The sequence below is a fragment of the Embiotoca jacksoni genome, unplaced genomic scaffold (assembly GCF_022577435.1).
Source record: "Embiotoca jacksoni isolate LCO1_2020_lvr unplaced genomic scaffold, fEmbJac1.0.p SCAF_6, whole genome shotgun sequence".
Lineage (NCBI taxonomy): Eukaryota > Metazoa > Chordata > Actinopteri > Embiotocidae > Embiotoca > Embiotoca jacksoni.
In genome coordinates, this window is record NW_027185414.1 from 10,011,263 (window position 1) to 10,038,400 (window position 27,138).

The window sequence follows — 27,138 nt, forward strand, 5'->3', positions numbered from 1 at the left end:
CAACAATGCATTCATTTCATCACCAAGGAGACGGTGTGTGTGTGTGTGTGTGTGTGTGTGTGTGTGTGTGGGAAGGGAGATGGGGGGGGGGACTACTTGAGCCAATCGCAAAGCTGCCTGAGCCAAACACCACAGCTGAACTACTGAACCTGCGCCAATGCAGAGTCCTGGCAGACACAATAAAGGGCTTTAGAAAAATCGGATTAGTTTGATTTCCATGGCTGGTTAAAGCAACTGCTACAAACAATAACAACCTCTAACATATACTGGAGCAAATATCTGAATCAGGATTTTTTTTTTTTAGTACAAGAACAACAAGGCTCTCTATCACTCAGTGTTTATAGTTGACCATAAAAATAGACATTTCTTCCATAAGCACCGAGAGAACTAGTTTTACATGTAGCTTTGCATTTAAATCAAAAGTAAAAGTCTCACATACAACTGTATTTCCCTCTCAAAAATCTTTCAACATATGCAGCTATAAATGACACCAGAGGATCAAAATAACAATTAGTTATAGTTCAAGATTAACTTCAGGCTGATATAAAGTAAAGAAGGTGGACAAAATGTGGAGTTCTTGCCTGAGCACACAAAACAACTCACATGCGCCCCGGCATGGTGGTGGTGTTATGTAATAGTTTCACTGACTGTGGTGTAATATGCCTTTATAAGTACCTACGTGGGCTTGAGGTCATGCTTAGAGATATGAGCTGTCGATCTAGCACATGGTTGTAGTGAAGGCACAGACACAACCTCTCATACTCTTTGCAGAAGCAGCATACACACCGAGAGCTTTGTCAAGGATACAAAGAAAGACACACATGTAACTCACAAATGCAAACACACAGAATTAGCACATTATCAATTTTCCGGGGAAAAGAGTGATGAACAAATCTCCGGTCGAGTGGTCACAGTGTACTTCTTGAAGCTATTCTCTTTATTTTCCTTAGAAATGATTCCATATTTCCATCTATCTGTTATGCAACTCAAAAATGTACATACCCTCATTTGGGCAGTCTGGGCCTACTTACCTCTGTGTTAGTTTTAGGTGTTTTAGGAACCATAGTACAAGATACAACTCAGCAATGTGGCATTTTTGGTCTGTTTTGTTTTCTTTATGTTGCTGCCGTACATTCATACAACTATACACTACACATTTTATTATTAATGGTGTTATTACCCAGGACCAGCTGTCGTTGGGGCTGTCGTCCTCACTGTGGCTGCTGAAATTTGTCTCTTCTTCCAAGTGGGTCATGGCTCTCTGTTGCATGATTCACAATCGTGAAGGGCTATACAGACTCTTCAGGAAATTATGGTTTTAGGAGTCTCAGAACACTGAAGGACGTCTGAAGGGATCCTTGTGACTGTGGACAGAATACTTGTACAAAAAAAAAAAAAAAAAAAAATGCTTGCAAAAAGTAGTTGTTCAGTCCTCTGAGATGTCTGATGAGTCCACAAACTGTACTGGTTGTTGTTTCCTGGCCAGTTTCCCATAGAATCTCTATCATCGTTGTTGTCTGATTAAAACTCTTCAAGGTGGTGCAAAAGCTCTTCTCGGTGGCTCTTATTGAGTCCTTAGACTTAAATCTGTGGGGCTGTTTTGAGTTAGCAGGTTGTGCTTGTGTGACATGCACTATGTTTTAGACTAAATTTATCAGCAAGTGTGTTCTGGGAACGGAGTACTTGGAGGAAATCTGAGAGGGTCCAGATCTGCTGTACTCTCCTGCTGCTGACGTGGTCTGATACCAACGTGACAGCGGCTTTATAAATTACACATCAGTGAAACTGTTTTGGTTGTTTTTTCTTTTCTTTTCTTAAAAATACTTGAGCATGGTATTTTGCATGTTGTCTATAAACACTATATCTCTTTGTGTTTCTGATTGTGTGTGAAGCACTTCGCCAGACCGTAGATATCATTAAACAAGTCCTGAAATCACATTACATCACGCACACAAAGGCGCCACTGAACTTCCATGTGAGGACAGAGGGAGCATCTGAGGGCAACAGCGTGACCTGTCAGTGAAGGGTAAGGTTTGCCACTTGACCACCTCCCCCTTGTCATACATAGCTAGCTAGCCAAGAGCTGGACTTCAGAAGAATCAGTATCCACTTTTCAATCCCAAATAACCCCTGAACACACACCTCTGCCTGCTGGGGACTAAGTCCTTTTCGCGCATGGTTTCAGAACAGGCTACGATAGTTTAGTTTCACATTCAAACACACACACACAAGAATTTTAAAAGGTCTGTACATTTATACAATTAAAAGCATACAAAACTGTACATTATGTAAAGGTGCCAGTCCACAGCAGACTTATGTTTGTCCGATAGGTAAAAGCAAAATCATCATACATTGTGTGGAGCACAGATAAAAAAAAAACTTTCTACATCCACAGAGAAAAAGCTCCACAATTATTTATCTTGTACACTCTAAAAAATAAGTACTTTTTTACATAAAGCAAATTTGACTAAATATAATTCAAAATATTTTATATGTAAAAACATACACGCAAAACAAGCCCACGGTGGTGTGAAAAAGTGTTTGCCCCTTCCTGATTTTTTTGCATGTTTGTTACACTTAAGTGTTTCAGATCATCAAACAAATTTAAATATTAGTCAAAGATAACACAAGTAAACACAAAATGCAGTTTTTAAATGAAGGTTTTTATTATTAAGGGAGAAAAAAATCTAAACCCACATGGCCCCGTGTGAAAAAGTGTTTGGTCCCAAAACCTAATAACTGGTTGGGCCACCCTTAGCAGAAACAACTGCAATCAAGCGTTTGCGATAACTTGCAATGAGTCTTTTACAGCTGCGGAGGAATTTTGGCCCACTCATCTTTGCAGAGTTGTTGTAATTCAGCCACATTGGAGGGTTTTCCAGCACCAACCGCCTTTTTAAGGTCATGCCACAGCATCTCAATAGGATTCAGGTCAGGACTTTGACAAGGCCACTCCAAAGTCTTCATTTTGTTTTTCTTCAGCCATTCAGAGGTGGACTTGCTGGTGTGTTTTGGATCATTGTCCTGCTGCAGAACCCAAGTTGGCTTCAGCTTGAGGTCACGGACAGATGGCCGGACATTCTCCTTCAGGATTTTTTGGTAGACAATAGAATTCATGGTTCCATTTATCACAGCAAGTCTTCCAGGTCCTGAAGCAGCAAAACAGCCCCAGACCACCACACTACCACCACCATATTTTACTGTTGGTATGATGTTCTTTTTCTGAAATGCGGTGTTACTTTTACGCCAGATGTAATGGGACACACCTTCCAAAAAGTTCAACTTTTGTCTCGTCAGTCCACAGAGTATTTTCCCAAAAGTCTTGGGGATCATCAAGATGTTTTCTGGCAAAAATGAGACGAGCCTTAATGTTCTTTTTGCTCAGCGGTGGTTTTGGTCTTGGAACTCTGCCATGCGGGCCATTTTTGCCCAGTCTCTTTCTTATGGTGGAGTCATGAACACTGACCTTAACTGAGGCAAGTGAGGCCTGCAGTTCTTTGGATGTTGTTGCGGGGTCTCTTGTGACCTCTCGGATGAGTCGTCGCTGCGCTCTTGGGGTAATTTTGGTCGGCCGGCCGCTCCTGGGAAGGTTCACCACTGTTCCATGTTTTCTCCATTTGTGGATAATGGCTCTCACTGTGGTTCGCTGGAGTCCCAAAGCTTTAGAAATGGCTTTATAACCTTTTCCAGACTGATAGATCTCAATTACTTTCTTTCGCCTTTGTTCCTGAATTTCTTTGGATCTCGGCATGATGTCTAGCTTTTGAGGATCTTTTGGTCTTCTTCACTTTGTCAGGCAGGTCGTATTTAAGTGATTTCTTGATTGAGAACAGGTGTGGCAGTAATCAGGCCTGGGTGTGGCTAGAGAAATTGAACTCAGGTGTGATAAACCACAGTTATGTTTTAACAGGAGGGGGCAAACACTTTTTCACAGGGCCATGTGGGTTTGGATTTTTTTTTTCTCCCTTAATAATAAAAACCTTCATTTAATAACTGCATTTTGTGTTTACTTGTGTTATCTTTGACTAATATTTAAATTTGTTTGATGATCTGAAACATTTAAGTGTGACAGACATGCAAAAAAAATTGGAAATCAGGAAGGGGCAAACACTTTTTCACACCACTGTATATAAAACAAAAAACAAAAATCACACTATAAAAATGGTGCCAAAAATCGGCTACAAATTGCACACAGATGATTGTGTCAACCCTTTTTAAAGCTTCCCGTGTTGAGTCCCCTCTGAAGGAGTCTGAACACTGATATTGCAATAAGAAATTCTGAACAACTAAACCTGCACACGAAATCCAAAAGCAGGACTGAAATTACTTAAAAGGTAAAAATGCATTAATTTAATTTCCTTTTTGCTTACGTCTGTGCTGAATAAAACATGAGCATGAAGCGGTTTTATGGAGTAGCACAGAAATCACAGTAAATGTAAACAATTCCCTTTTTAAACAGAATTTCATGAGGTTTACTGAAAAGACTCCTCCTCCAAATCCTATTTGAGTGTGTTTGTGGTGACATGTAATGGTCAGTGGTTTATATTCTTTCCACATTTCCTGTTGGTCTCAGAGGTTTTGGTAACGCGGATAGTGTTCCTTCAATAACTTGCATTGTCCAATCAGAACACGTGTTAGTACGAACTGTCATGCTGCAAAAAAACACTTTAGTTCGTTTCTTATCTTTGGCAACCAAAGTCAGGCTTGCAACTCTTTGTGTACACCTGTTTCAGTTATATATGTGTTCCGGTCAGGAAGAGGAGCGGCCGGTCCTCTTTGGCGTTGGCCGTTTGGAATTCGTCACTGAACCTGAACCTCCACTCTTCCTCCAGCTCCAGCCTGCCCACCGTCTGCCTCAACGAGCTACGATCTGCACTGATGACACACAGAGTTGCATCTGAACAGGAGGTAGATAAGAGGGAGAAGGGCATCAGTCAAGTACATCATTTTGTGGAGGTCACGCATATGTTTTATTGTCTGTATTTGGTTTGCTGTTGTACCTTTAATAAAGGTGAACTTCTTGAGGAACCCAGGAGTCACAAAGGAGTCAGCAAAACAGAGAAGAAGGCCGCTGAACAGCAACCCCGTGGTACTGATGTTGACAGAATGAGGTCTGGAACTCACAAAACACACCGTTACCTGCGGGAGGCAAGAACAGTGTGGCTTTTAACCAGTACTTCTACTCATAAATCTGTGATTCTGTGTGTCCTTCTCTTTTTGTTTGTCCATATGTCTAGATGCTTGTCTGTGTGTGTGTGGGTGTACCTCTGGTCCCAGGTTGAGGTAGCAGTCCACAGACAGTACAGGGTGTGTGTAGTTCCTGGTGCTGAGTGGAAACAGCTTCTGGCTGGTGTGTTGGAGGTATTTTTCCAGGAGGAGCTGAGCTGGTGTAGCCAAGAAAAGGTGCTTGCTGTCGGGGGCACAGATGTATTGCGAGAGTCCCACTGAGGTGGTAACATCTGTCATCTGGAGATATTAAACATTTTTTAATTAATAACAAAGATCTATGCAATTGACGGTGCTCACGTCATTCACACATTTCTTTCTTAAATCGTATAATTTAATGCTGTATCTAAAATGCAAGTCAACATGAAAAGAGCAAATCAGTCAAGCTCCTGACTTTTTGACCGAGTCAAGAATAAAACGTGTTTATTTAACGTGTTTGCACTTACCAAATAGTACTGTAACTGGGATAAAATATCTTTCATTACATGCTGAATACATGTAAACTGTTGTTTCACATTTACTGGCTGTTGATTTCTAAATTGCTAATGTGTTAGAGAACAGCATTAGAGTTTTGTAGTCTCTACAGTCTCTGTGGTCTGGTAAATTCTAAATGTCTGTGGATTTGTATAGGTGAAAGCCCATTCTGCAGGAAACAAACAGATTTTGAGAGAAAGTAAAAGTAAAATATGAATTCTAGTATTTATGTTAAATGTTCATCTACATTCAATATAAAATGCACAAATTATGTGTTATTATGTCATATTCAGGTTATCATTTGGCCCTGTGTAGCTTCTAAGGTTGTCTTATGTGATGTGCAACTAACTATTAAGTGAAGAAGTAATTATTATTATTAATGGGATTAATATGTCATTTATTATGATTCTTCAGCCCTTACCTTGGTCTTGGTGATGAATGTTCTGTATCCTCCTATGGCGATCTGCTTCTTCATGACGCTGAAGATGTTGAACCTGCAGACAAGCAGCCCGGCACTGTGGAGCCTCAGGGTGAAGTCCACGTCATGGCAGGTGAAGCGGTTCTGGTTGTACTGGACGTTCTGGCTCCGGTCGACATTGAGGAGGAGGAAGTCATGGAGGTGACCACTGGAGAAGGGCTCCCACTGTTTATGACCTGGTTCAAAAACAAGAATAAGCAACTGCAACATTATTTTATTTATAAGACAGGTAAGTGTGTTTGCAGCACACTTTATATCACACAATATTATGCTAACTCATAAACTATCAAAATGCAAACAATTTTAGTTTGTTAGAATCCATTCCCAGTTAATCACAGTATCTGATATATACTGTGGCCTGAGGCTAGACTCCCATGAACTTTGTTTTAAAAAAATCTGTCAAGTCCTAAAGGTGAACAAGAAGGCAATGAAGACATAACAAGCTGAAATCTACAGCATCTCTAACAAGTAGAAACCTGAGAGCTCCAGAGCGTTCATCTTTATGAACATTCATTGTTAAAGTTAACGACTTTGAAGTATTCTGTTCAGTCCAACACAAGAGCCTTAGTGAAGCTAAAAAGTGTTACATTTTCAATGAGACTGAGTGTGTGATTAAATTAAATATTAAGGATTGTTGAGGCTGTAATTTGTTGTACAATACAAAGCTACAGATATTTTATTCACGGGTTAAAATGTACTTTTTGCTCTTTGTTTTTAAGGAAAGAAATTCTGTATTGCTTTCTGACATTTTGGCCACTACCTGTGAGTCCACGGCTGCTCCACTTCCTGACGCCACACAGACCATAGTGGGCTAGGTCCGGACAGGCCTCCATGTGCTGTAAGACCTGTTTCAGTGACACACTGTGCTCCACTGGACCACTAACAACGGCAAAAATCAAAGAATGGCTGTGTTAAACCCAAAGTGATAACACATTCTTACTTCTAACACAAGCAGCAGCTATTTCATCCTTCAAACTTGCTAAACTAATAAACTGTAGATAATGTGTCAGTATGTACTTGCGTGCGTTGAGGTTTACTGTGTTCCACATAACACAGGAGTCATCGGCCATGATGATGAAGGGCCAGACGTCACCTGCTATGCCCCGTCCCTCCAAACGCCGACCACGCTCCAGCTCCAAGTTGTGATATGAAAGTTCCTTAATCAGGAAGTGAGCGGCTCCTACATGAGCATCGGGTGTTAGTTAATAAGTTCATTGACTATGAAAATAACAGCTGTGCGTCAGTTTAACTGCATGCCAGTATTAAAAATATAATAAATTTATGTAATCCCTGTAGTAGCAGTAACATACCTATTCCAGCTCCATTGAAGACTGTGGGCAGCACCAGTATGATATGGTTTGGCCAGTACTTCTTGTAGACGGAAATCTCGTACTCTTTGACCACCAGGATATGTAGATGTGAGGCTCCATCCATGGCATGGTACAGGTTAAACAGACCATGCTCGTGACGACCAGTGGTCGGGGTGAAGATTGGACTCTTGATGCAGTCTGGGCTCTGGAAAAGTGTGGGGGGAAAGAAAAATATTAGAATAACTTATAAAACTTTATTCATTGGAAAAAAAATTAAACACCAACTCACATTTTGGTATTTTAAGACAATGCTAAAGAGAAAAAAGGAAGTTGAGAGAGAGTCTGTGTTTGCAGGCTAGAGCAGCAGTTTCCAATATAAGGTTGGGGAGACCCAAGCGGTTTATAAAGAAAGATACATAATACAAAAAAAACAATATGATACAATCAGAACATCTCTTACTGTTGTGAGCAAAACCTTTCTGGTGTTATGCCATGTTATTTCAAATAATGTCGTCCCAAACAGGAATCTTCTGTGTACACATTTTTATAAAAATCAATTAGAACTGCTGCACAAGAAGGACAATTTGAGCCATAGTTTAGCCAGTTGCACCCACTAGTGGTGCAATGAGGGTGTTGCTCTGTGGCCAAACCTGCACTACATTCTGGACTAAAAGGATCTTGAGGTTGATAACTGTTTGATCATTTTGGATGAAAATGCTCAAAGAGGAGGACATAGTGAAGCATGAGAGATTTTAAAACTTTAAAATGACACATCATTTCTAGATAATTCTGATTTGTGTTTTATCATAACAACATTTACTCTCAATAATGTCAGATAAACAGTAGATGGAACATTTTGGTCCGTTTACTGTCAGGACAGTAAAACTCAGACCCTCTTAATCTACCGATGTCCACACTCACTGTTGGGTTGTTGAAAATGTAAGCTTATTGTAATAGATCACCTGTAATAAACGTAGCTTATTATATAGCTTGATTTGTCACTCTGGACATCAGCACTGGGGAATGTGTGACACTGAATTTGAATGGTTTATATTTGATTTTCTCAACTTTAATTGCATTAAAAAAATAAATTAAATAAAACAAAACCCGTTTTAATCCCACAATTTGAATTTGTACTATTTACCTTAAAAAACTGCATTGAAAAACTTGATGTGAAAAGTATGATTTGAAATTGGATTTTATTAGTTTAAAACTAAATTTCAATGAACTTAAAACTGAATGTAATATTCTGAAATTGCCTTAATTTGCTGCGAGTGTACTCTAACACTGTCATTATATTACACAGAGCTGCCCGTCTGTGCAATTATTTCTCTGTCTGCCTCTGCACAGACTGTAGTAACTCCATCAAGCAGATTACAAACTGCAAGACCTGTCACCAGACAGCTGAAGGTCTTCAAGAGTCCTTTACAACAGACAATGGCTAAGTATCATTCAGAATATGTTTTAACATTTTCATTTAACTCTCCATTAAAATTTGCAAATGGTTCATGAAGTTAGAGAAAAACAATAGACCTTCTTCACAGCAGACATTTTGAATTGTCACAGTAAGTAATGCGCAGGTTTATTAATGATGGCTAACTTATATTTAGTGTCCCTGTAAGCCCCGACAGTGAACCAACATGCACAAAAGCAGGACCTCCACGCTCACGCTCGCCCTTCTGTGACAAACCAATGTCTGTTGTTAAAAAGGTCTATCCAGGATTCTCAGGGGCATCACTGGTGTACCAGACACACAATTTATTGTTATTATCGACATTATTCATTTGGTTTCCCTTTGCAAGTTATATGAGGTTCATGTTTCAGTGACAAAGGACATACCCATTCAGAAATGAGAGGTAGCCGCATGCTCTCCAGTTGGCCTCCTGGATGGCTGAAGCTGAAGTAGTGCTCTTTAGACTTTGGGATGATGAAGTAGAGCTGGATCTCCTCTCCAAGCAGTAGATGGGTGAATGTGAAGGCATGCAGTGTTGACTCATACATCTGTATTATAATTAGAGACAACTGTCACGTTTACATTTCAAAAGCAATTTGAGTGTGTTCTCACATTGTGCGTTCGGATGCTGACCTGATATCTGGGGTTTAAGCCCAAGTACTGATGACACTGTTCACAGTGATGATAGGTGTTGTAGGCTGCATACTTGGACAGCTTGATCCTGGATGTCCGCCTATGTAGGTACACATCCTCCTGCCGGACAGGATTTCCTTGAGGAGACAACAGAGGAAAGGGACGATTAAATACACAAGTAACTTCTAACGAAAGGTCTCCATTTGATTTTAAAGGAAAAAAAACACGAAAAAAGGCAGTTGTGGCAGAGAGTTAATATATTGACATGGTGTCAGTGTCTGAGTGTTTTCCTCACTGTGCTCACCCTCAGCATTGGGTTTATATCCAGGACAATATATCATGCTGATTTCTTCATATTTGGGGTCATGGATGGTGTAGTCAAAGGGCATCATCTTCAGAGCGTCTGGGTTGGGCCAGGAAGCATTAGGTGGGTGGTACTGCAAACCCCCAGCCTGGGCATCTAAATACCCAACACATTTACAAACGTTTGCATTACACACAAGTTTACAGCAACTATGAATAGTTAAGACTAGAACCGTATTTAGTTGTGTTACTATCAAAAGATCTTAGCAGAATTGAAACACTAAAGGGTTGGAGAACCAGAAGAAAATATAGAAAATTAATTGAAGCTGTGTTTTTATAAGTATAGTCTCCATAAGTTACATGCTGTAGGTATGCCGCAAATATACTGACTGCAGTTGATGTCCTCTTCATCGTAGATGTCCACCTCCATCAGCCTGATCAGCATGCGAGAAAGAATACCCAGGAAGTGTAGGTATGCTCCCGTCTTACCCACCTGACCATGGAAAAAACACACAAGAAAATAATGTAAATATACAGTGCAGCATGAGCATAAGTTTGAACAAAAGAAAGAAAGACAGAAAATACCTGTGGGGGTCCACTGAGCAGCAACCTGCGAGGGTGAAAGTTGCCACTTCGGCCCTCAGTGCGATTGCTACTGTCCATATGGTAAGAGCGAGGGACCGTCCACTGACGATAATAGAGTGACTGTTCTGTACATGTCATCATTTTACTCAGCAGAGGCCTGCACACAAAAGACATGGTTCATTCATTAAAAAAATTGCTTATCTTCCAAGTTTCATTTATATACTATGGACTTTTAGATGAAGAAATTTAAACAATTGTTAAAGATGAGGTTTGCATTGTACTAGTGAAAAATAATAAATGTTTCTTCTACCTGAAGCTGCTCGCCCATGCAACAGACATGTGTGGCAAGAATGAAGTACATCGTGGAAGCCCGCTGCTGTCACTGGCTGTGATACTGTCGTAGAGGGCACGAGGGAGGAGCACCGAAGGCGGACGACTCACTCCTCGTGCCCAGGAACAGCTCAGGTGAGGAGAGGAGGCTCGTGGGGACGAAGAGCCCGAGGATGTGGATTTAGAGTGTATTTGGATCTGGGAAAGAGACTGCTGCTGAGGCGGCATTGGAGTGTAAGATTGAGAATTTGTTTGAGATGATGCCTGAATTTGATTTGGCTGTAGCTGCAGCTGGGAGACTGGCTGGGCCTGGGAATGATTTTGAACTTGAGGTTGGGTTTGGTGGTGTGGTGCAGGTTGAGGATATGGAAAAGACTGAGACGAGGACTGGGGCTGAAGTTTAGTCTGTGATCGTGAGGGAGATTGTGTGGTGTCCACGGTGCCTTTCTGGACATTCGGAGAGGTGGTGGTTTGAGCAGGGAGGGGCTCTATTGCTCCACTGTCTTGGCCTGACTGGAGCGGCTGGCTCGTTGACAAGGGGGAGTCCCCTGGAAATAGCAAGAGAGAGAAAGGAGCAAAAAAACTGTTTTAAATTACCAACCGAATCAGCTGAAATCACTCTTAAAACCATAAGTAATCATCATTTATTGAAACAGTGACTTTATCTATTTACATATCACAATTTAAATACAGTAAGTGGTTATCATCTCACCGTTCTCTTGTCCCTCCTCCTCTTCATTGTCAGTGCTGCCGAGTTTTTCGGGATCACTTTCGAGCTGGTCACTTCCTGGTCCTGGGTTGTGTGGGGGTCGTGACTCTGCCTTCACTAGATAAGCAGCCAGTCCCAGCTCCTGTTCCAGTGTGGTACGCTGCAGGTAGGAGCAGCTCATCACTCGAAGGTCACAGTGCTTCAGTGACCTGTGGGTAGAATTATTTCACTGTTTAACATCCAAAAGCTTCTTTGGCTCTCCTGCAAGAAATTCTGGGGTTACTATTTTTTTTTTTTTTTAAATCAAATGGTACAAAGCAACACGTGGAAGGTAAAACTCTGTAAAGGATTTTTAGGTCAAAGTGAGGGATTTTTGATTAAAACTCAAGTGTGTGCACCTGGGCAGTGATTCTCCTAGTGGCTCGGACCCTGACAGGATCAGGATGCAGGGGAGGGCCTCCAGCTCCAAGTAGGTACGAGGAACCCAGTCAGCATCCTGAACCTTCAGCCAAGTCTACAGGACACACATAAACACAAGTAAAAAAAAAACACAATTTCCACAGTATGTCACAGTCTTTATATTTCTGTACTTGTGAGCTCATCTATCTATACAAATATTTATCCCGTATTTTATGACCTACTACCCCACCTTGATCTGATCAGTGAATGTCTGTCCAATATTCAAAGCTTGGTTGGGATTCCCCAGAATAATTTCAAAACTCTCCTCCAGACCCAGCTGCCTCCTCACTCTGGACAGTCGACAGTGGGCCCATGCTGCCAGAGCCAAAGAGGGGATCCGCAGCAGGATCATGTGACCATGATGAGCAGGACATTGTTGGGCAGCAGTGAGCAGGGATTGTACAATTTCCATGGTCTCCACAGAGGTGTGCTTGTGGAGATTGTGGGAACCGCAGATTCTGCCAGATGCAGCCATCAGAGCGACACAGTAGTGTTGGATCAAAACTGTAGTCCGGATCACAGCACTGTGCAGCTTTGGAAACCTGGAAACAAGGAATTTAAACATTGTAAGGGCTTCTTACTGCATTTTTGGTGTAATTTTAAATTTGTTTTTAAGCAAAGGGTGTTTTTCTAGATTAAGCATATGTGAGTGCGCTACCTTTCTTCCAGGGTAGATGCCATGTTTTCAAAGGAGGAATCATAACGCATCAGGGGCAGGCTGCTCCCTGAACGAGTCGAGTCTAGAAGCTCAGACACACCAAAGTACCGTGTCTTCTCATGATACAGGTCCACATCCTGCACACACAATCAGTTATTTGTGACTCCATATATATACTGCCACTGCATGTTAGAGTAACGAGAGGAGTATCTGTCACACGCAGAGTTTAGTCTTACATTACTGAATGCAGAAGGCCAGTGGATCTCGTTGTAAGGGCTGATGCGGGTGCACTGTGTCTGAAGAGCAAAGGGGAACGAGGTGACATGAAGAATCAGGATGTTTTTAGCATCTCTGACCTGTCTGGAGTTTAACAGTTGGTCCACCAGACCCAAACCACTGTCTGAGCTGCTGTAGGATGCACTGAGTGAGAGAAAGAGACAGAGCCACACACTTGACTGCTTTGATTTTGTACGAGGTTGTTATGCAGATGCAACAATGACAAGTGATCAAATAGTATCTTTCTTGTTCCGTCTCATATGCACCTGCTGATATCCCAATGGGCATGGTCATGGACCAGGATGTACAGTGTGCAGGAGTTGCTGTTTGCTTCCTGGATGACATGGTCAATTCGGGCCTGAGCACTCTGGTCCATCTTGATCACATAACGCTCAGCCTCTCGTTGAGACACACACTCCTGGTCTAAACTCCCAAGCTCCTGAAGGACACCTGAGATACACCAAGACAGAGAGAGTAGTACAGGTCAAACAATCTTTCCTTGTGTCTTTTCGTGATACAGTTAGTTACTGACATTGAACTAAGAGACTAACCAGAGCTCCAGAGGTGGAGAACAGTCTGCTGAAAAGTGACCTCGGAGGGTGGGACCAGGATGAGGAAGCTGACCCTGTCAAAGGAGCCAAGGTCCAGATTCTGTGTGCTGGAGTCTGCTATAGCACAAACATGAGACAGCAGCTTTCTCGCCACTGCCAGTTGTATGGGACGAACCTCACCCCATTCTGCAGAGTATTCTACACACACACAAACACAAATTCACAACATACATTTTGAAGACATTATGATTGTCCTGGTCTTATCTATGCACATTTTCTGGCAAAAGGAGAAACAAAAATGACAGATAAAAGGCAGAGCGAAGAGAAAACAACTCAAGCAGAGACTAAAGCAAATTCATAAAGTTAACATATGTGATGTTAAAAATGTAAATAGCATGAAAAACAACTGGGGGGAAATCTAATGTAACCTATACATGATATCTGCCTGATCTAATCCAAGCCCTATTCAACATTTCAGGGCATTTTGACATTATTGTAATGAAGGAGACTCATTCCATATTTCGTATACAACTTAATGTGTGTCTTACCTGAACAGGTGTCTTTGGGACTTGAAGCTGCCTCTTTAGGGCTGAGTAAGTCTTTTGAACTCTGTGTATGTAAATCCTTTGGACTGGGTGTGCCTTTGGGGCTTTGTGTGTTTTTAACACTCTTCTCCTCAGCTGAGTCCTGGCTGCTGGATAAGGGAGATGACTCATTGCTGTACACACTGGCACTCTCCAGAATGGAATCCATATCACCGTCTGAGAAAACAAAAGCCGGACAACATGTTAATGAATTCTGACTAAAACGCACATAGTTATGCCACAGATAGTCAGGCACCCACCTTGTCCGAGGGAATTGCAGTAGTGGATGAGTTCCTGGGCAACACCAGTGGAGAGCTGATGGTTGATTTCTTTCAAACCCTCACTAGGAGAAAACATACCCTCTGCCAGGGCCCGACACTGATGTTTACCTGCAAGACAGGCATATATTAATCTAAATCAACTTTTGTTATGTTGTTTATTCAAATTCTCAGGACAACTTCACCACAGTCTCACATACTGCACAAAGGCATATGAAAATATGGCTCCCACCTGTAACTACCACACAGGACTGTGTTTCCTGTCCCGTTGCATTGACAATGATGACCACATAGTTGGTGTGTTCAAGCCGTCCATCCATTAACCTGCTGAATGTTTGTTGGAGGCCTTGAGCCAAAGATCCGACTTCCTCCCCTAACACCACCACACCCTCTCCGCAGGACGATGCCGCTAGCTGGGCGAGCCAGGGAAGCTGGCTGGGCGACACGGGTTGGCTCTGGGGGAGCCCAGGCAAGGTAGAGACGGTCTGGAGACAGAGTCAAATTTTTGTATTTATTCAGTTATATTCTGTCTTGTCGTCAGTATTTTTTCTGTAATATGTCACATCAAGAGAATTACAACTAATGCTTCTCTGTGCTTCATGTCAACAGAAAAGTTTAAATGCTTTCTGTGGAGCTGGAAGACAGTCACACATATAACTGGACCTTAAGGTCTCCTAAATTCCAGTAACTTATTTTTGTACTTGCTAATGCATTTTCCTTTTTGGAGATTTTTTTTTTTTCATGTCATGTCTGACCTCTATGCCATAGTGTCTCCCTTGGGTTCCTGGTGTTTGAGGCTGCTGGTAGTGTCTGATCTCACTGAGGTGGGACTCCCTCCATGACCTCATGAATATCTGCTCCAAGTCCTGAATCAGCGGCACCTGATCGGGGCCTGGGGAGGAATCAGTCATTGTGTGGTGAATAAAACGATTCACTCATTCAAAACACCTTATAGTAGTTTCATAGAATATGTTTTTAGTTTAGCAACTACAAAAGCTAGATTCATTAAACTTGAGCTTTTTCACATAATACTTCATTGTAAGGATGATATTGGTCAAGTGTGAAGCCATAGTTTTGATTGAATTACTTCTTTCTTTTTTTTAATGAAAAACACGACACTGGTACTAAAAATTATGTAGTATAACATTGTGATTCTGGAAGAACATTTTACACCAACCTAGCTGAACAAGGTAGTAGACTGTGAGTAGAATCTGCTTCTCTATGGACAGTGGCCGAATGCGTGACGGTCCATAGTGCTGGTAGACTCTGGGGAGTGTTTGTGAGCTCAGATAACAACTTTGGAGCAGAGAGCTGACGAGCACTTCACTCACATTGCCAGTCAGCTGAGGAAGAGAGCCGTGACCTGTAAAAATGAAAAGTGCACATTTAAAAATTGGGTGGAAAAATCATTGTGCACCCAATTTATTCCTCATTATTATTATTATTATTATTATTATGTATTTATTTATTTATTATTAATTTAAAATGTAACCTGACTTTTTATTTAATCCAACAGGTGTACTGTGTTTTTTTCCAGTTACTTTAATGAAGTCTTAACAAAAATAGAGACCAGTTGTTGTACAGGATCAAGTGGTGGGGAAATGTAGTTCCACCTATTCCCAAATGAGGAAAATAGTGGGGATGAGAATACAGGAAATGGAAAGATGGTAGGTTAGTGAGGTGAAGGGCAGATACAGTGGGTACGGAAAGTATTCAGACCCCTTTCAATTTTTCACTCTTTGTTTCATTGCAGCCATTTGCTAAAATCAAAAAAGCTAATTTTATTTCTCATTAATGTACACTCAGCACCCCATCTTGACAGAAAAAAACAGAAATGTAGAAATTTGTGCAAATTTATTAAAAAAGAAAAACTGAAATATCACATGGTCATAAGTATTCAGACCCTTTGCTGTGACACTCATATTTAACTCACATGCTGTCCATTTCTTCTGATCCTCCTTGAGATGGTTCTGCTCCTTCATTGGAGTCCAGCTGTGTTTAATTAAACTGATTGGACTTGATTAGGAAAGGCACACAGCTGTCTATATAAGACCTTACAGCTCACAGTGCATGTCAGAGCAAATGAGAATCATGAGGTCGAAGGAACTGTCCAAGGAGCTCAGAGACAGAATTGTGGCAAGGCACAGATCTGGCCAAGGTTACAAAATAATTTCTGCAGCACTCAAGGTTCCTAAGAGCACAGTGGCCTCCATAATCCTTAAATGGAAGAAGTTTGGGACGACCAGAACTCTTCCTAGACCTGGCCGTCCAGCCAAACTGAGCAATCGTGGGAGAAGAGCCTTGGTGAGAGAGGTAAAGAAGAACCCAAAGATCACTGTGGCTGAGCTCCAGAGATGCAGTAGGGAGATGGGAGAAAGTTCCACAAAGTCAACTATCACTGCAGCCCTCCACCAGTCGGGGCTTTATGGCAGAGTGGCCCGACGGAAGCCTCTCCTCAGTGCAAGACATATGAAAGCCCACATAGAGTTTGCCAAAAAACACATGAAGGACTCCCAGACTATGAGAAATAAGATTCTCTGGTCTGATGAGACCAAGATTGAACTTTTTGGCGTTAATTCTAAGCGGTATGTGTGGAGAAAACCAGGCATTGCTCATCACCTGCCCAATACAATCCCAACAGTGAAACACGGTGGTGGCAGCATCATGCTATGGGGGTGCTTTTCAGCTGCAGGGACAGGACGACTTGTTGCAATTGAAGGAAAGATGAATGCGGCCAAGTACAGAGATATCCTGGAAGAAAACCTCTTCCAGAGTGCTCTGGACCTCAGACTGGGCCGAAGGTAGACCTTCGAACAAGACGATGACCCGAAGCACACAGCTAAAATAACAAAGGAGTGGCTTCGGAACAACTGTGTGACCATTCTTGACTGGCCCAGCCAGAGCCCTGACCTAAACCCAATTGAGCATCTCTGGAGAGACCTGAAAATGTCTGTCCACCAACGTTCACCATCCAACCTGACGGAACTGGAGAGGATCTGCAAGGAAGAATGGCAGAGGATCCCCAAATCCAGGTGTGAAAAGCTTGTTGCATCATTCCCAAGAAGACTCATGGCTGTACTAGCTCAAAAGGGTGCTTCTACTCAATACTGAGCAAAGGGTCTGAATACTTATGACCATGTGATATTTCAGTTTTTCTTTTCTAATAAATTTGCGCAAATTTCTACATTTCTGTTTTTTTCTGTCAAGATGGGGTGCTGAGTGTACATTAATGAGAAATAAAATGAACTTTTTTGATTTTAGCAAATGGCTGCAATGAAACAAAGAGTGAAAAATTGAAAGGGGTCTGAATACTTTCCGTACCCACTGTAAGTGATGAATGAGATGTTAAAACAGAGAGATGAGTTAAAAGGTGACACAAAGGGGTGAAAAGGGTGGAGGGGAGCAGACTGAAAGGCTGAGAAACACCCGCGGGTGTTGGCTGACCTCTAACCTGTGAGGAGACGCAAGCTCAAATTGCCATCTGTTGGTCTGTAAATGAAAAACTCACCTGTTCATGTGCTTGAGAAGGTTCAGTACTAACAGGTACTGATCACCAAACACCAGCTAATCAATAATGACTCTGATCAGTTAGTGAACACTTTCATTGGTATACATCTTGTGCAATTTAACAACAGCAGTAGGCTACAATTGCACATACCGTGGGCGTGGCAGTAAAGTTCTCTGCGTGTTTCTAATAGAAAAACAGCAGAGAACGTGTATTTTATCAATACAAATCACCAAAGTAATCAGTCCTCTAACCTTTGAATATGACAGGCTGCAGTCTGCATGTGTGTAGCAGCTGATCAGGCACTGTTACAGGCAGCCCAGGGGGAGAAAGAAGAGTTGAGGACCCCTGCGATGAACTTTGCAGCGCCATAGTCTCTGAATTCAGATGGTAAGGGAGAACAGAAACACATTTAAAATACACACAAACACATAAAGTAGCACACAAATATATTGCAAACACATTTTAGCATGAAATTAATATGTCACATAATTTTCTCGTGCGTTTCTAACTTCATCATTTACCTCCTCTTATTCTTCTATTTGTACCTGATCTGGCTCCGTTAGTGATGACAGAGGATACTGCCATTGTTGATGAGGCTGATGAAGATGGTGGTGTCTTCACAGTGCTCTCTGGCAGAGTGTTGGCAGATGATTCAGGCGACCAGCCCCTGTGCCTCTTTTTTGGGGGGCCAGCATGAGGCCCTGGAGGATAAAAAAAAAAAAAAAAAAAAAATACATATCAGGTTAAAAACCTTTAATCTTTACAATGTAGTAACTGAGGCTGATCTACATCAGGCTCATAGATATATACAGTACATACATTTGAAAAAGGTTTTTCCCAGCTGCTCAGAAGTTACGATTCTTGCTTTAATATTTGCAACTGTTCATTTGTTAAATTGCTTTTTTGTTGTTGTTGTTTTTCAGTGTCAGTTTGCTTTAGGAACCACTTCCTGCAAAGCACAAGAGTCACTTTTCTCATTCTAATAACACACATCAATATAAATTATGTTTCAGGATGGACTTCTGTTGGTACGGTAATGGAAAAGAGTTGTATTTTAGTCATGCGTTAATCTGTCTTTTCCTCCAAGTTGGCTGTTGAAGTGCAGTAATGATGGAGACACGTAAAAGGTCCACTTGTTAAAAGGGCCATTAAAAAAACCCAACACTGACAGGAAGGAAGCTTCATTCAGACGGAAAGCAGGAAAAAAAGATGAGACAGAGAGGGAATTTTACAGCCGTGGTTTATAGAGGTGACATACTGAGGGAGAGAGACAGAGAGTCAGACAGACAGAAGAGAAAAGAGGGAGGAAGAAGTTTAGTGCCCCAAATGTTGGCAAATGAAAGCAGGGAAAACAAAGGACAACCCCCCAACACACAATGCAGCTGGCTGGCTCCTGTATAGCAGGGGTGTCATAACACACACACTGTTTAGTGGTGGCAGCAGCTCTCCCTTTCAGAGGTGTGAAGACACCCAGAGGAGGGGCTTACTGACAGCAGACTGACCACATTTACATGCACACAAGAAGTCTGATGACAGTAAGAAATCTGGATAAAACAGGAAGCAGAAAAATTCTGCACTGTGCACTATTTGACACGAGCCACAATTGTCTGCAAGTTTAAACCCCTATTTGCAGGCACTGTGAGGTGTCAGATTTCCTTCTAACTTAAACTATATTTCTGAAAAAGTCCTGGAGAGTTTCGCGAGTAAGTTACTGTTCACACACTTAGTTTGTGATTCATTTTATTATCTTATTCACATTTAATAGGTTTATGAAATATATATATCACATCATTGTGTATGAGAAGTAAGAATGTGAACAGTGCTGAATCAAGGTAATGGAACAAGATACTTCTGTCTCACTAGATTAATATTGCCTCCATAATTTTTCAGTCCTTTTTTCAATAATTTCATCATGTAAAAGTGGCAAGATATTAGTGGGTTCAGGTACATTCTCTGAGAGGGGCTCAGGTTTCTTATTTAAATGCTCAATAAACCCAATTCTTCAAGGTTTTGTTCCTCACACCCATGTTGTGATAGGAATCAACATACCTTAATTAATATAACTAAATTAATGTCTGAAACTCTTTCAAATAACTCTTCATAAATACACAATCCTTGCAGGTATAAACTGGAATCAAGAGCTGGAGCACAATCTGTACCTATGGCTGAGGGTCTGCCAGGCCCTGACTGATTTAACGGTGGCTGGGCAATGGAGGGAACAGCATGGCTGTCATTTATCAGCACGGAGGGGACATAAGCTGTTTGTGGCTCCACATGTGATCCTGCATTTACAGAGACATAAGAATAAAAAATATTTAATAACATTAGTAACAGCGACCTTTAATGAAAAACTATTTGTGATAATTACTTATTGCCTTCTCTGTCCATTCCCACCTGTTTAAAATACAGTTTTACCACCAACACATGTTTTTACTAACGTGTGTTTTCTGTTACCTGTATAGGTGCCAGGTGTGTGTGACGAGTGAGTCAAAGACTGGTTTGGTGGCTGTTTATCCGACGGGACACTGGACCTCATTGGTCTCATACTGACATCTGAAACACACCGCAAGTTTTATAGCCAACAAGACACAAACACATTGGTTATGACACAACTCATTATTATGAGATGTGTATGTATGCGTACATCTGTGGGTAGGTGTGGGTGGGCATACATGTCTGTAACTTCGGGAAAGAGAAACTGTTCCAAGAAGCACTGTCTGCCAACTTTGAGGTTTGAGGCCTGGAACCTCATCGGACTTTAGTATCATGTACTGACAGTTCAGAAATCCAGATAACACAATAAACCAACTTCTTAAAAGAAGTTCCAGAGCAACACTAATACAAACACTCAGCCAGTGAATGTTAGAAGTAAATGAGAAAGCCCTTCAGCAGAAGAGGAGAAACAAGGGAAAGTGAATGACTGGTATAAAAGGACTTTAAGACTGTCTGTGTGTTCGATGGATGGTATTTCTGCTTCAATCTGCAGGAACCCCCTCTCCTTCTTTCTCCTGTGTAACATCCCTCTTTTACCAAAGCAAGGGTCTGACAAAAGTGTGTTTTCTTTTAATGAGGAATGAGTCAAGATAGGTTGTTCGACTCGCCACAGGCCCATGCACTGAGTTCGACTCAGGTTAGGTTATTAGCATCGAGAGATCCGTTGCTGTGTGGCAAAAACAATTTTTTTCCAGGGAGAGGGATTAATCTGTGACCATGTTGTATATTCCAGACTCTTCAATATCAACACTTCTGCATGCTTTGAAAAAGACAATTAAGGGATTACCTGACAGGCAATATTGTAGTCACAGATACCCAGAGGTCTGATTTCCGTCGCACTAAACTCTTAAACCGAACTCTTTCCCTCCCAAACTACAGGATTAACAAATAAAGAATAAACAACAGGAAGAGGATAACAACATTGAAGTTGACTAAGTTCTTAAAAACAAACCTCTGTTCATCAAAACTGCATATTTTCGGATCCCCCCCCCCCCCAAGAAAATCCCCAAATGCTTATCAGTGGCTGGAGATGAAAATGTCTATACCTTTGGCTTATTTCTGTACGCACAAATCAATGAGTGTGCAAATTGCCCGCCCCTCTATCCCCACCCTCTGCTCTCCAGCTCGATTTGACAGTTTGATGATATGTAAAACCCCACCCTGCAGGTTCATGGGATTGTCTCCTTTTTTGTGTGACGTATGAAACTGCAGTCTGAATCTGTGTTCTTGAGATTGACAGACTGGCACTGCTGTTCCAAAACTAAAATTCTGAACCGTGGAGTTGACTGTTTGTTTCACCCAGGAAAAGTCCTCTAGAATATAAAAACACCACATGGACAAGTTGACAGTTCAGAACTTGATTTTTCACTAGAGAGGGTCTTTAAGAAGACAAAAACTACAGGGTTAGAGTCTTTTCATCAGGTGAAGTCATTTCACACGCTTACAGTTTGGTGGGCTACCTCCAGGCTGTGGCCTCTGTGAATATTCTGCGTTCTCACCTTTTATCTGTCCTGAAGGCTTTACTACCTGTTCATCTGGTACATATGGACCTGTACACTCATAGCTTCCAGATCAACACAAGTTTTTAGACTTTTTATTGTCTGGAAATACAGGATGTGAATGACAGCTTTATTTTAGTTTCTTTTATGACACTAACACCACACTTCCAAACACATAGCCATGTATGAAGGCCCCTTTCTTTCAGGTAATCAAGTCTTCAGTGTAGTCATTTGAAGGTTGCAATGTTTTTCATTTGCAGTCTTAATATGAGTGGACGTATAGTGTCAAAGAACAACAACACACACACCAGATGGACAGTTCATTTGATCAATCGCCACCTGCTTCAAAATGTTAACAAAAGAATGTCTTCTGACGTACAAACTAAAACAGTAAAGACCACCCACACAAGGCAGTGAACAACTACTAATACATGCACTCCTCATGTATGGTCACATAGTCTTCCTATTCCCATCTTGTTTTCATATGTACCTGAGGTGACGCAAAATTGCTTTCATTCCTCTAAAAAATATGAATTGATTTAATACATCTCTCCATCAGAACATGTTGGAGTGAACACTTCCTTATGTCATGATATTTTTTATCCTGGGGATATACCTGAACATATAGCTAGTATTGGCCTTTTTGTTTTAATTTGATCCCTTTCAATTCACAACACATGCCAATACACATACATAAGACATTACTCTGAACATGCATATCATTCAAAGTTCAGTTATTATCTGCTGATCCTTGAAAACGGATGTGAACATCAGTATTGCAGACTGGTGGGGAAGTCTGGAGATTCCCAGAAATGGGTTATTTTCTGTGTCTACAATTACACAGATGTTTCCTAAATGCCTGCTGCAGCACACACAACTCATGTGTGGCCAAACTGGTTTAAATAGTGTTAAATAAAGCATTCTTATACAAGATTTAATATTGGATTCAGTTGGGGTCCCCTGCCCACCTGAAAGAAAAACATATCTAGGTCAAAACCTAGACCTGTGGCATTCAGCTGAACTGCAATAAACCTTCGATCTCTCACTCACTCAGTGACAGACACTCGCTTTATAGCTCTGGCCTCGCTTTTGCGGTCCAGCCAAAAATGTTGTATTTACAGTGCATCTGGAAAGTATTCACAGCGCTTCACCTTTTCCACATTTTGTTATGTTAAAGCCTTATTCCAAAATGGATTAAATTAATTTTTTCCTCAAAATTATACACACCCCATAATGATAACGCAAAAATGTTTTTTTTTTAGATTTTTGCAAATCTATTAAAAATAAAAAACGAAAATATAACACGTACATAAGTATTCACAGCCTTTGCTCAATACTTTGTTGAAGCACCTTTGGCAGAAATTACAGCCTCAAGTGTTTTTGAGTATGATGCTACAAGCTTGGCACACCTATTCTTGGGCAGTTTCTCCCGTTCTTCTTTGCAGGACCTCTCAAGCTCCATCAGGTTGGATGGGGAGCATCGGTGCACAGCCATTTTCAGATCTCTCCAGAGATGTTCAATCGGGTTCAAGTCTGGGCTCTGGCTGGGACACTCAAGGACATTCACAGAGTTGTCCCAAAGACACTCCTTTGTTATCTTGGCTGTGTGCTTCGGGTCGTTGTCCTGTTGGAAGATGAACCTTCACCCCAGTCTGAGGTCCAGAGTGCTCTGGAGAAGGTTTTCATCAAGGATGTCTCTGTGCATTGCTGCATTCACCTTTCCCTCCATCCTGACTAGTCTCCCAGTTCCTGCCGCTGAAAAACATTCCCACAGCATGATGCTGCCACCACCATGCTTCACTGTAGGGATGGTATTGGCCAGGTGATGAACGGTGCCTGGTTTCCTCCAAACATGACGCTTGGCATTCAGGCCAAAAGAGTTCAATCTTTGTTTCATCAGACCAGAGAATTTAGTTTCTCATGGTCTGACAGTCCTTCAGGTGCCTTTTGGTAAACTCCAGGCAGGCTGTTATGAGCCTTTTACTGAGGAGTGGCTTCCGTCTGCCCACTCTACCATACAGGCCTGCTTGGTGGAGTGCTGCAGAGATGGTTGTCCTTCTGGAAGGTTCTCCTCTCTTCACAGAGCAACGTTGGAGCTCTGTCAGAGTGACCATCGGGTTCTTGGTCACCTCCCTGACTAAGGCCCTTCTCCCCCGATCGCTCAGTTTGGCCAGGCGGCCAACTCAAGGAAGAGTCCTGGTGGTTCCAAACTTCTTCCATTTACAGATGATGGAGGCCACTGTGCTCATTGGGACCTTCAATGCTGCAGACATTTTTCTCTACCTTTCCCCAGATCTGTGCCTCGATACAATCCTGTCTCGGAGGTCTACAGACAATTCCTTGGACTTCATGGCTTGGTTTGTGCTCTGACATGCACTGTCAACTGTGGGACCTTATATAGACGGTGTGTGTCTTTCCAAATCATGTCCAATACACTGAATTTACCACAGGTGGACTCCAACCAAGTTGTAGAAACATCTCAAGGATGATCAGCGGAAACAGGACGCACCTGAGCTCAATTTTGAGTGTCATGGCAAAGGCTGTGAATACTTATGTACATGTGATTTTTTTTTCTTCCCCTTTTTTTATTTTTAATAGATTTGCAAAAATCTAAAAATATTTTCTTTGGCGTTATCATTATGGGGTATTGTGTGTAGAATTTAGAGGAAAAAAAATTAATTTAATCCATTTTGGAATAAGGCTGTAACATAACAAAATGTGGAAAAAGTGAAGCGCTGTGAATACTTTCCAGAGTGTGTTATTATCTAATTTATGAGCACCCGTTTCTTTTCAGCTTAGAGTGAAGAGTCTCTGCTGTCTTTTGCAGACATTAACAGTCATGCTGGTTACAGTCCTCTGTGTTTCATGCACGGCGGAGCTCAATGTGCACTGACACGGTGCGGAGCAGACACGGGAAGGGAGCGAGGGGAGATTGTCCACTCGTTAATCGATGGTGTTGATAGCGTCCTTCTCTCTGACAGGTTACATGGATCACCAAATATACTTGGTCAGCCCTCATTAAACCTGGGCGGCCCACCCAAGCAAGTCTATGTATTGGAAACATTGCATAGTTCGAACCTTCAGCGAGCTACTCAGAAACGGGTAACAACCTACTCATAGCTTGCGAGCAACGGGTTAGAGACCCCTGGTTTCGAGCAACAGATTGTAACAGCGTATTTTGTTGTCAAAATACGTACCTGCCACACAAAATGCATGCATGTTGGCAGGTCTGAGTAAATGTTGCAGTAAATCAATGTGCAAAAGAACTCTTTGATCATCTGTGAAATCACTGTCTGCACTACCTTAAAATCCGAACATCCATTCAGCTGCCAAGTACATTACAACACTTGTATTCACGCCTTACCGATTCCCCTCCAGCAGATGGAAGCCCCTTTGACCAGCATGCCCTGGCTGTTTCGATACAGATGATACTTCAAGTGCTTCTGTTTCTTGGGCTGGGTGCTAAGCTTCAGGTTAATGTGGTTGGAGAACTCTGTGAAGTAGCGGAAACCTTTCTCTCCGCAGCCCAGACAGTTTCCTGAAAAGCCTGGATTGAGCACACATAAAGAGAAAGTATGACTACAACAGGAAGTTGTTTATGTGTCGCAAGAAGGGACACATATGGAGAATGGCATGAATGTATTGCAATGCAAAAATAAGGTTGTTTTCGTCATCCCCGACCATACGACATTTTGAAGCCTTTTTCACTTTTCAACAAACAACAATAAAATTTGTCTTTGCAAACCTCCTGCCTCACCCAGCAGTGCGTTGGAACCCCGTTCGTCTGGCAGGAAGCGGCGGTCCACGGCGCACAACAACAGGTTTTCAGGAAGTGAAGGAGATTTTATCCCAACTAGCATGAACCCAGGGGGCACTTCCAAGGGATCTGATGCCAGAGAGGACAAACGCAGGTCCCTGCCTGCCTGACAAAAACCTGTAGGGAGGAAAACACAAGCATAGAGCCTTTTTAGAAAATGGTTTGGTTGTTTAAATTCTAAATATTTTTGCCTTATTATAGCATAAATAAGATGAGCAATGGGATACAATATGCAGGAGGCTAACCTCAAGTGCCAAATTGAGAATAGTTCACACAAAACTGACCTTTGCATACATCCAGGACATTTCACACATCTTAGTTCACATCTTATTGCCAAGTGTTATTTCAATTAAGTGCAAAATCTTAAAAATGTGGAGGGTGTGTGATTATTAGTTTTATGAGTATATAATGTATATGTGTACATACCGTCTATGGTGCAGCATCCTTCAGGTGGGGGATTCATCTGGTAGGGTATTGGAGGGCTGTTTGACTCGGAGCCATCTTCATCATCTTCATCATCCTGTTCTGTACGGCCTGTTGGAGACAGAAACAAGCATTCAATTTTAGCGGGGAACAAAAGTGACAAGAAAAAAAAGCATTACAGGGTGATTTGTGTGCAAGTAGATTGGCAGTAAATTGGGACGATGTTGTAAAATGTAAAATTTGGCTTCAAAGGTAATAATGAGGTTGGGATTCAAACTAAATTATTAAACCCTTTTCCTGAACTTAATATCACGCTTGTGTATCATGCAACCTACCATCATGTGGCAATGAGTGCTCTGTCTCGAGATATAGCTGAGAGAAGACAGGTCGAGGCACAACAATGTTCGACCTTAGTGATTCCTCAATCGAGTTATGGAGGACCTCTTCAAAGCGCGTGGTCCCCTGCTGGCCTGCATAAGAGTTCCCCATTGGTGTCCTGAAAAAACAAAGTAACCTTAGACACTGAAAAGATATTTTCAAAAGCTGATGGTGGTATGTTTTTGTTCGCATTAACCATTTACCATTTACCAAAAATGAAAGTCATACTTTGCTGCTTAGAGATACTGTAAAAACAGATTCAGCAGTCGTTTTTATTATCCATTGTCATTATGTATTAAAGCAATATCGGTTTTAGTTTTAGAGGGAAAAAAGGACTAATGAGGTACTTTGGAGAAGGAAAAAGGTGATGGTAGAAAAAGAATGCAGCTGTAAAATAGGTTATGTATCATAAATGACAGAACACAATCAATGTATCTTGTTTCCATATGCTGAAGCCCCTGATATTAAGATGAAATGCCCTTCTTAATACTGTCAAGTCATACACATAAACACATCACATCTACTCACACATAACACACACAGGTTTAACAGTGGTTAGTGGTGGATGGCGTCTGTCCAGACAGCATGATCTGAAATCAGCTGAACTGACAAGAGTCAGGACACTCTGACCTAGACGCTACTCCCTCTCTGTTTTTCCACTTTCCCTCCAAGTGCAACTCTCTCGCTTTGACTCCTTCCCTGTTTCACTTCGC

At 41.7% G+C, this 27,138-nt stretch overlaps 1 protein-coding gene across 1 annotated transcript; it reads right to left on the bottom strand.

The window, feature by feature from the left end:
• Positions 1-4,814: 4,814 nt before the first annotated feature.
• On the bottom strand, positions 4,815-26,536 carry greb1 (growth regulating estrogen receptor binding 1). The gene is made up of 33 exons (XM_069173783.1): positions 26,383-26,536; positions 26,051-26,158; positions 25,565-25,741; positions 25,172-25,354; positions 20,270-20,368; positions 19,975-20,097; positions 18,361-18,516; positions 18,067-18,189; positions 15,485-15,670; positions 15,063-15,199; positions 14,540-14,792; positions 14,290-14,418; positions 13,994-14,206; positions 13,446-13,643; positions 13,161-13,344; positions 12,855-13,038; positions 12,619-12,755; positions 12,151-12,502; positions 11,900-12,015; positions 11,505-11,710; positions 10,773-11,340; positions 10,463-10,619; positions 10,268-10,370; positions 9,879-10,034; positions 9,575-9,711; positions 9,328-9,489; positions 7,489-7,693; positions 7,196-7,358; positions 6,939-7,057; positions 6,122-6,354; positions 5,266-5,466; positions 5,001-5,119; positions 4,815-4,897 (listed from the first exon to the last, which is right to left on the bottom strand). Exons 1-32 carry the CDS (start codon positions 26,534-26,536, stop codon positions 5,048-5,050), a joined length of 5,694 nt encoding a protein of 1,897 aa, XP_069029884.1. The 3' UTR covers positions 4,815-4,897; positions 5,001-5,047.
• Positions 26,537-27,138: the final 602 nt, after the last annotated feature.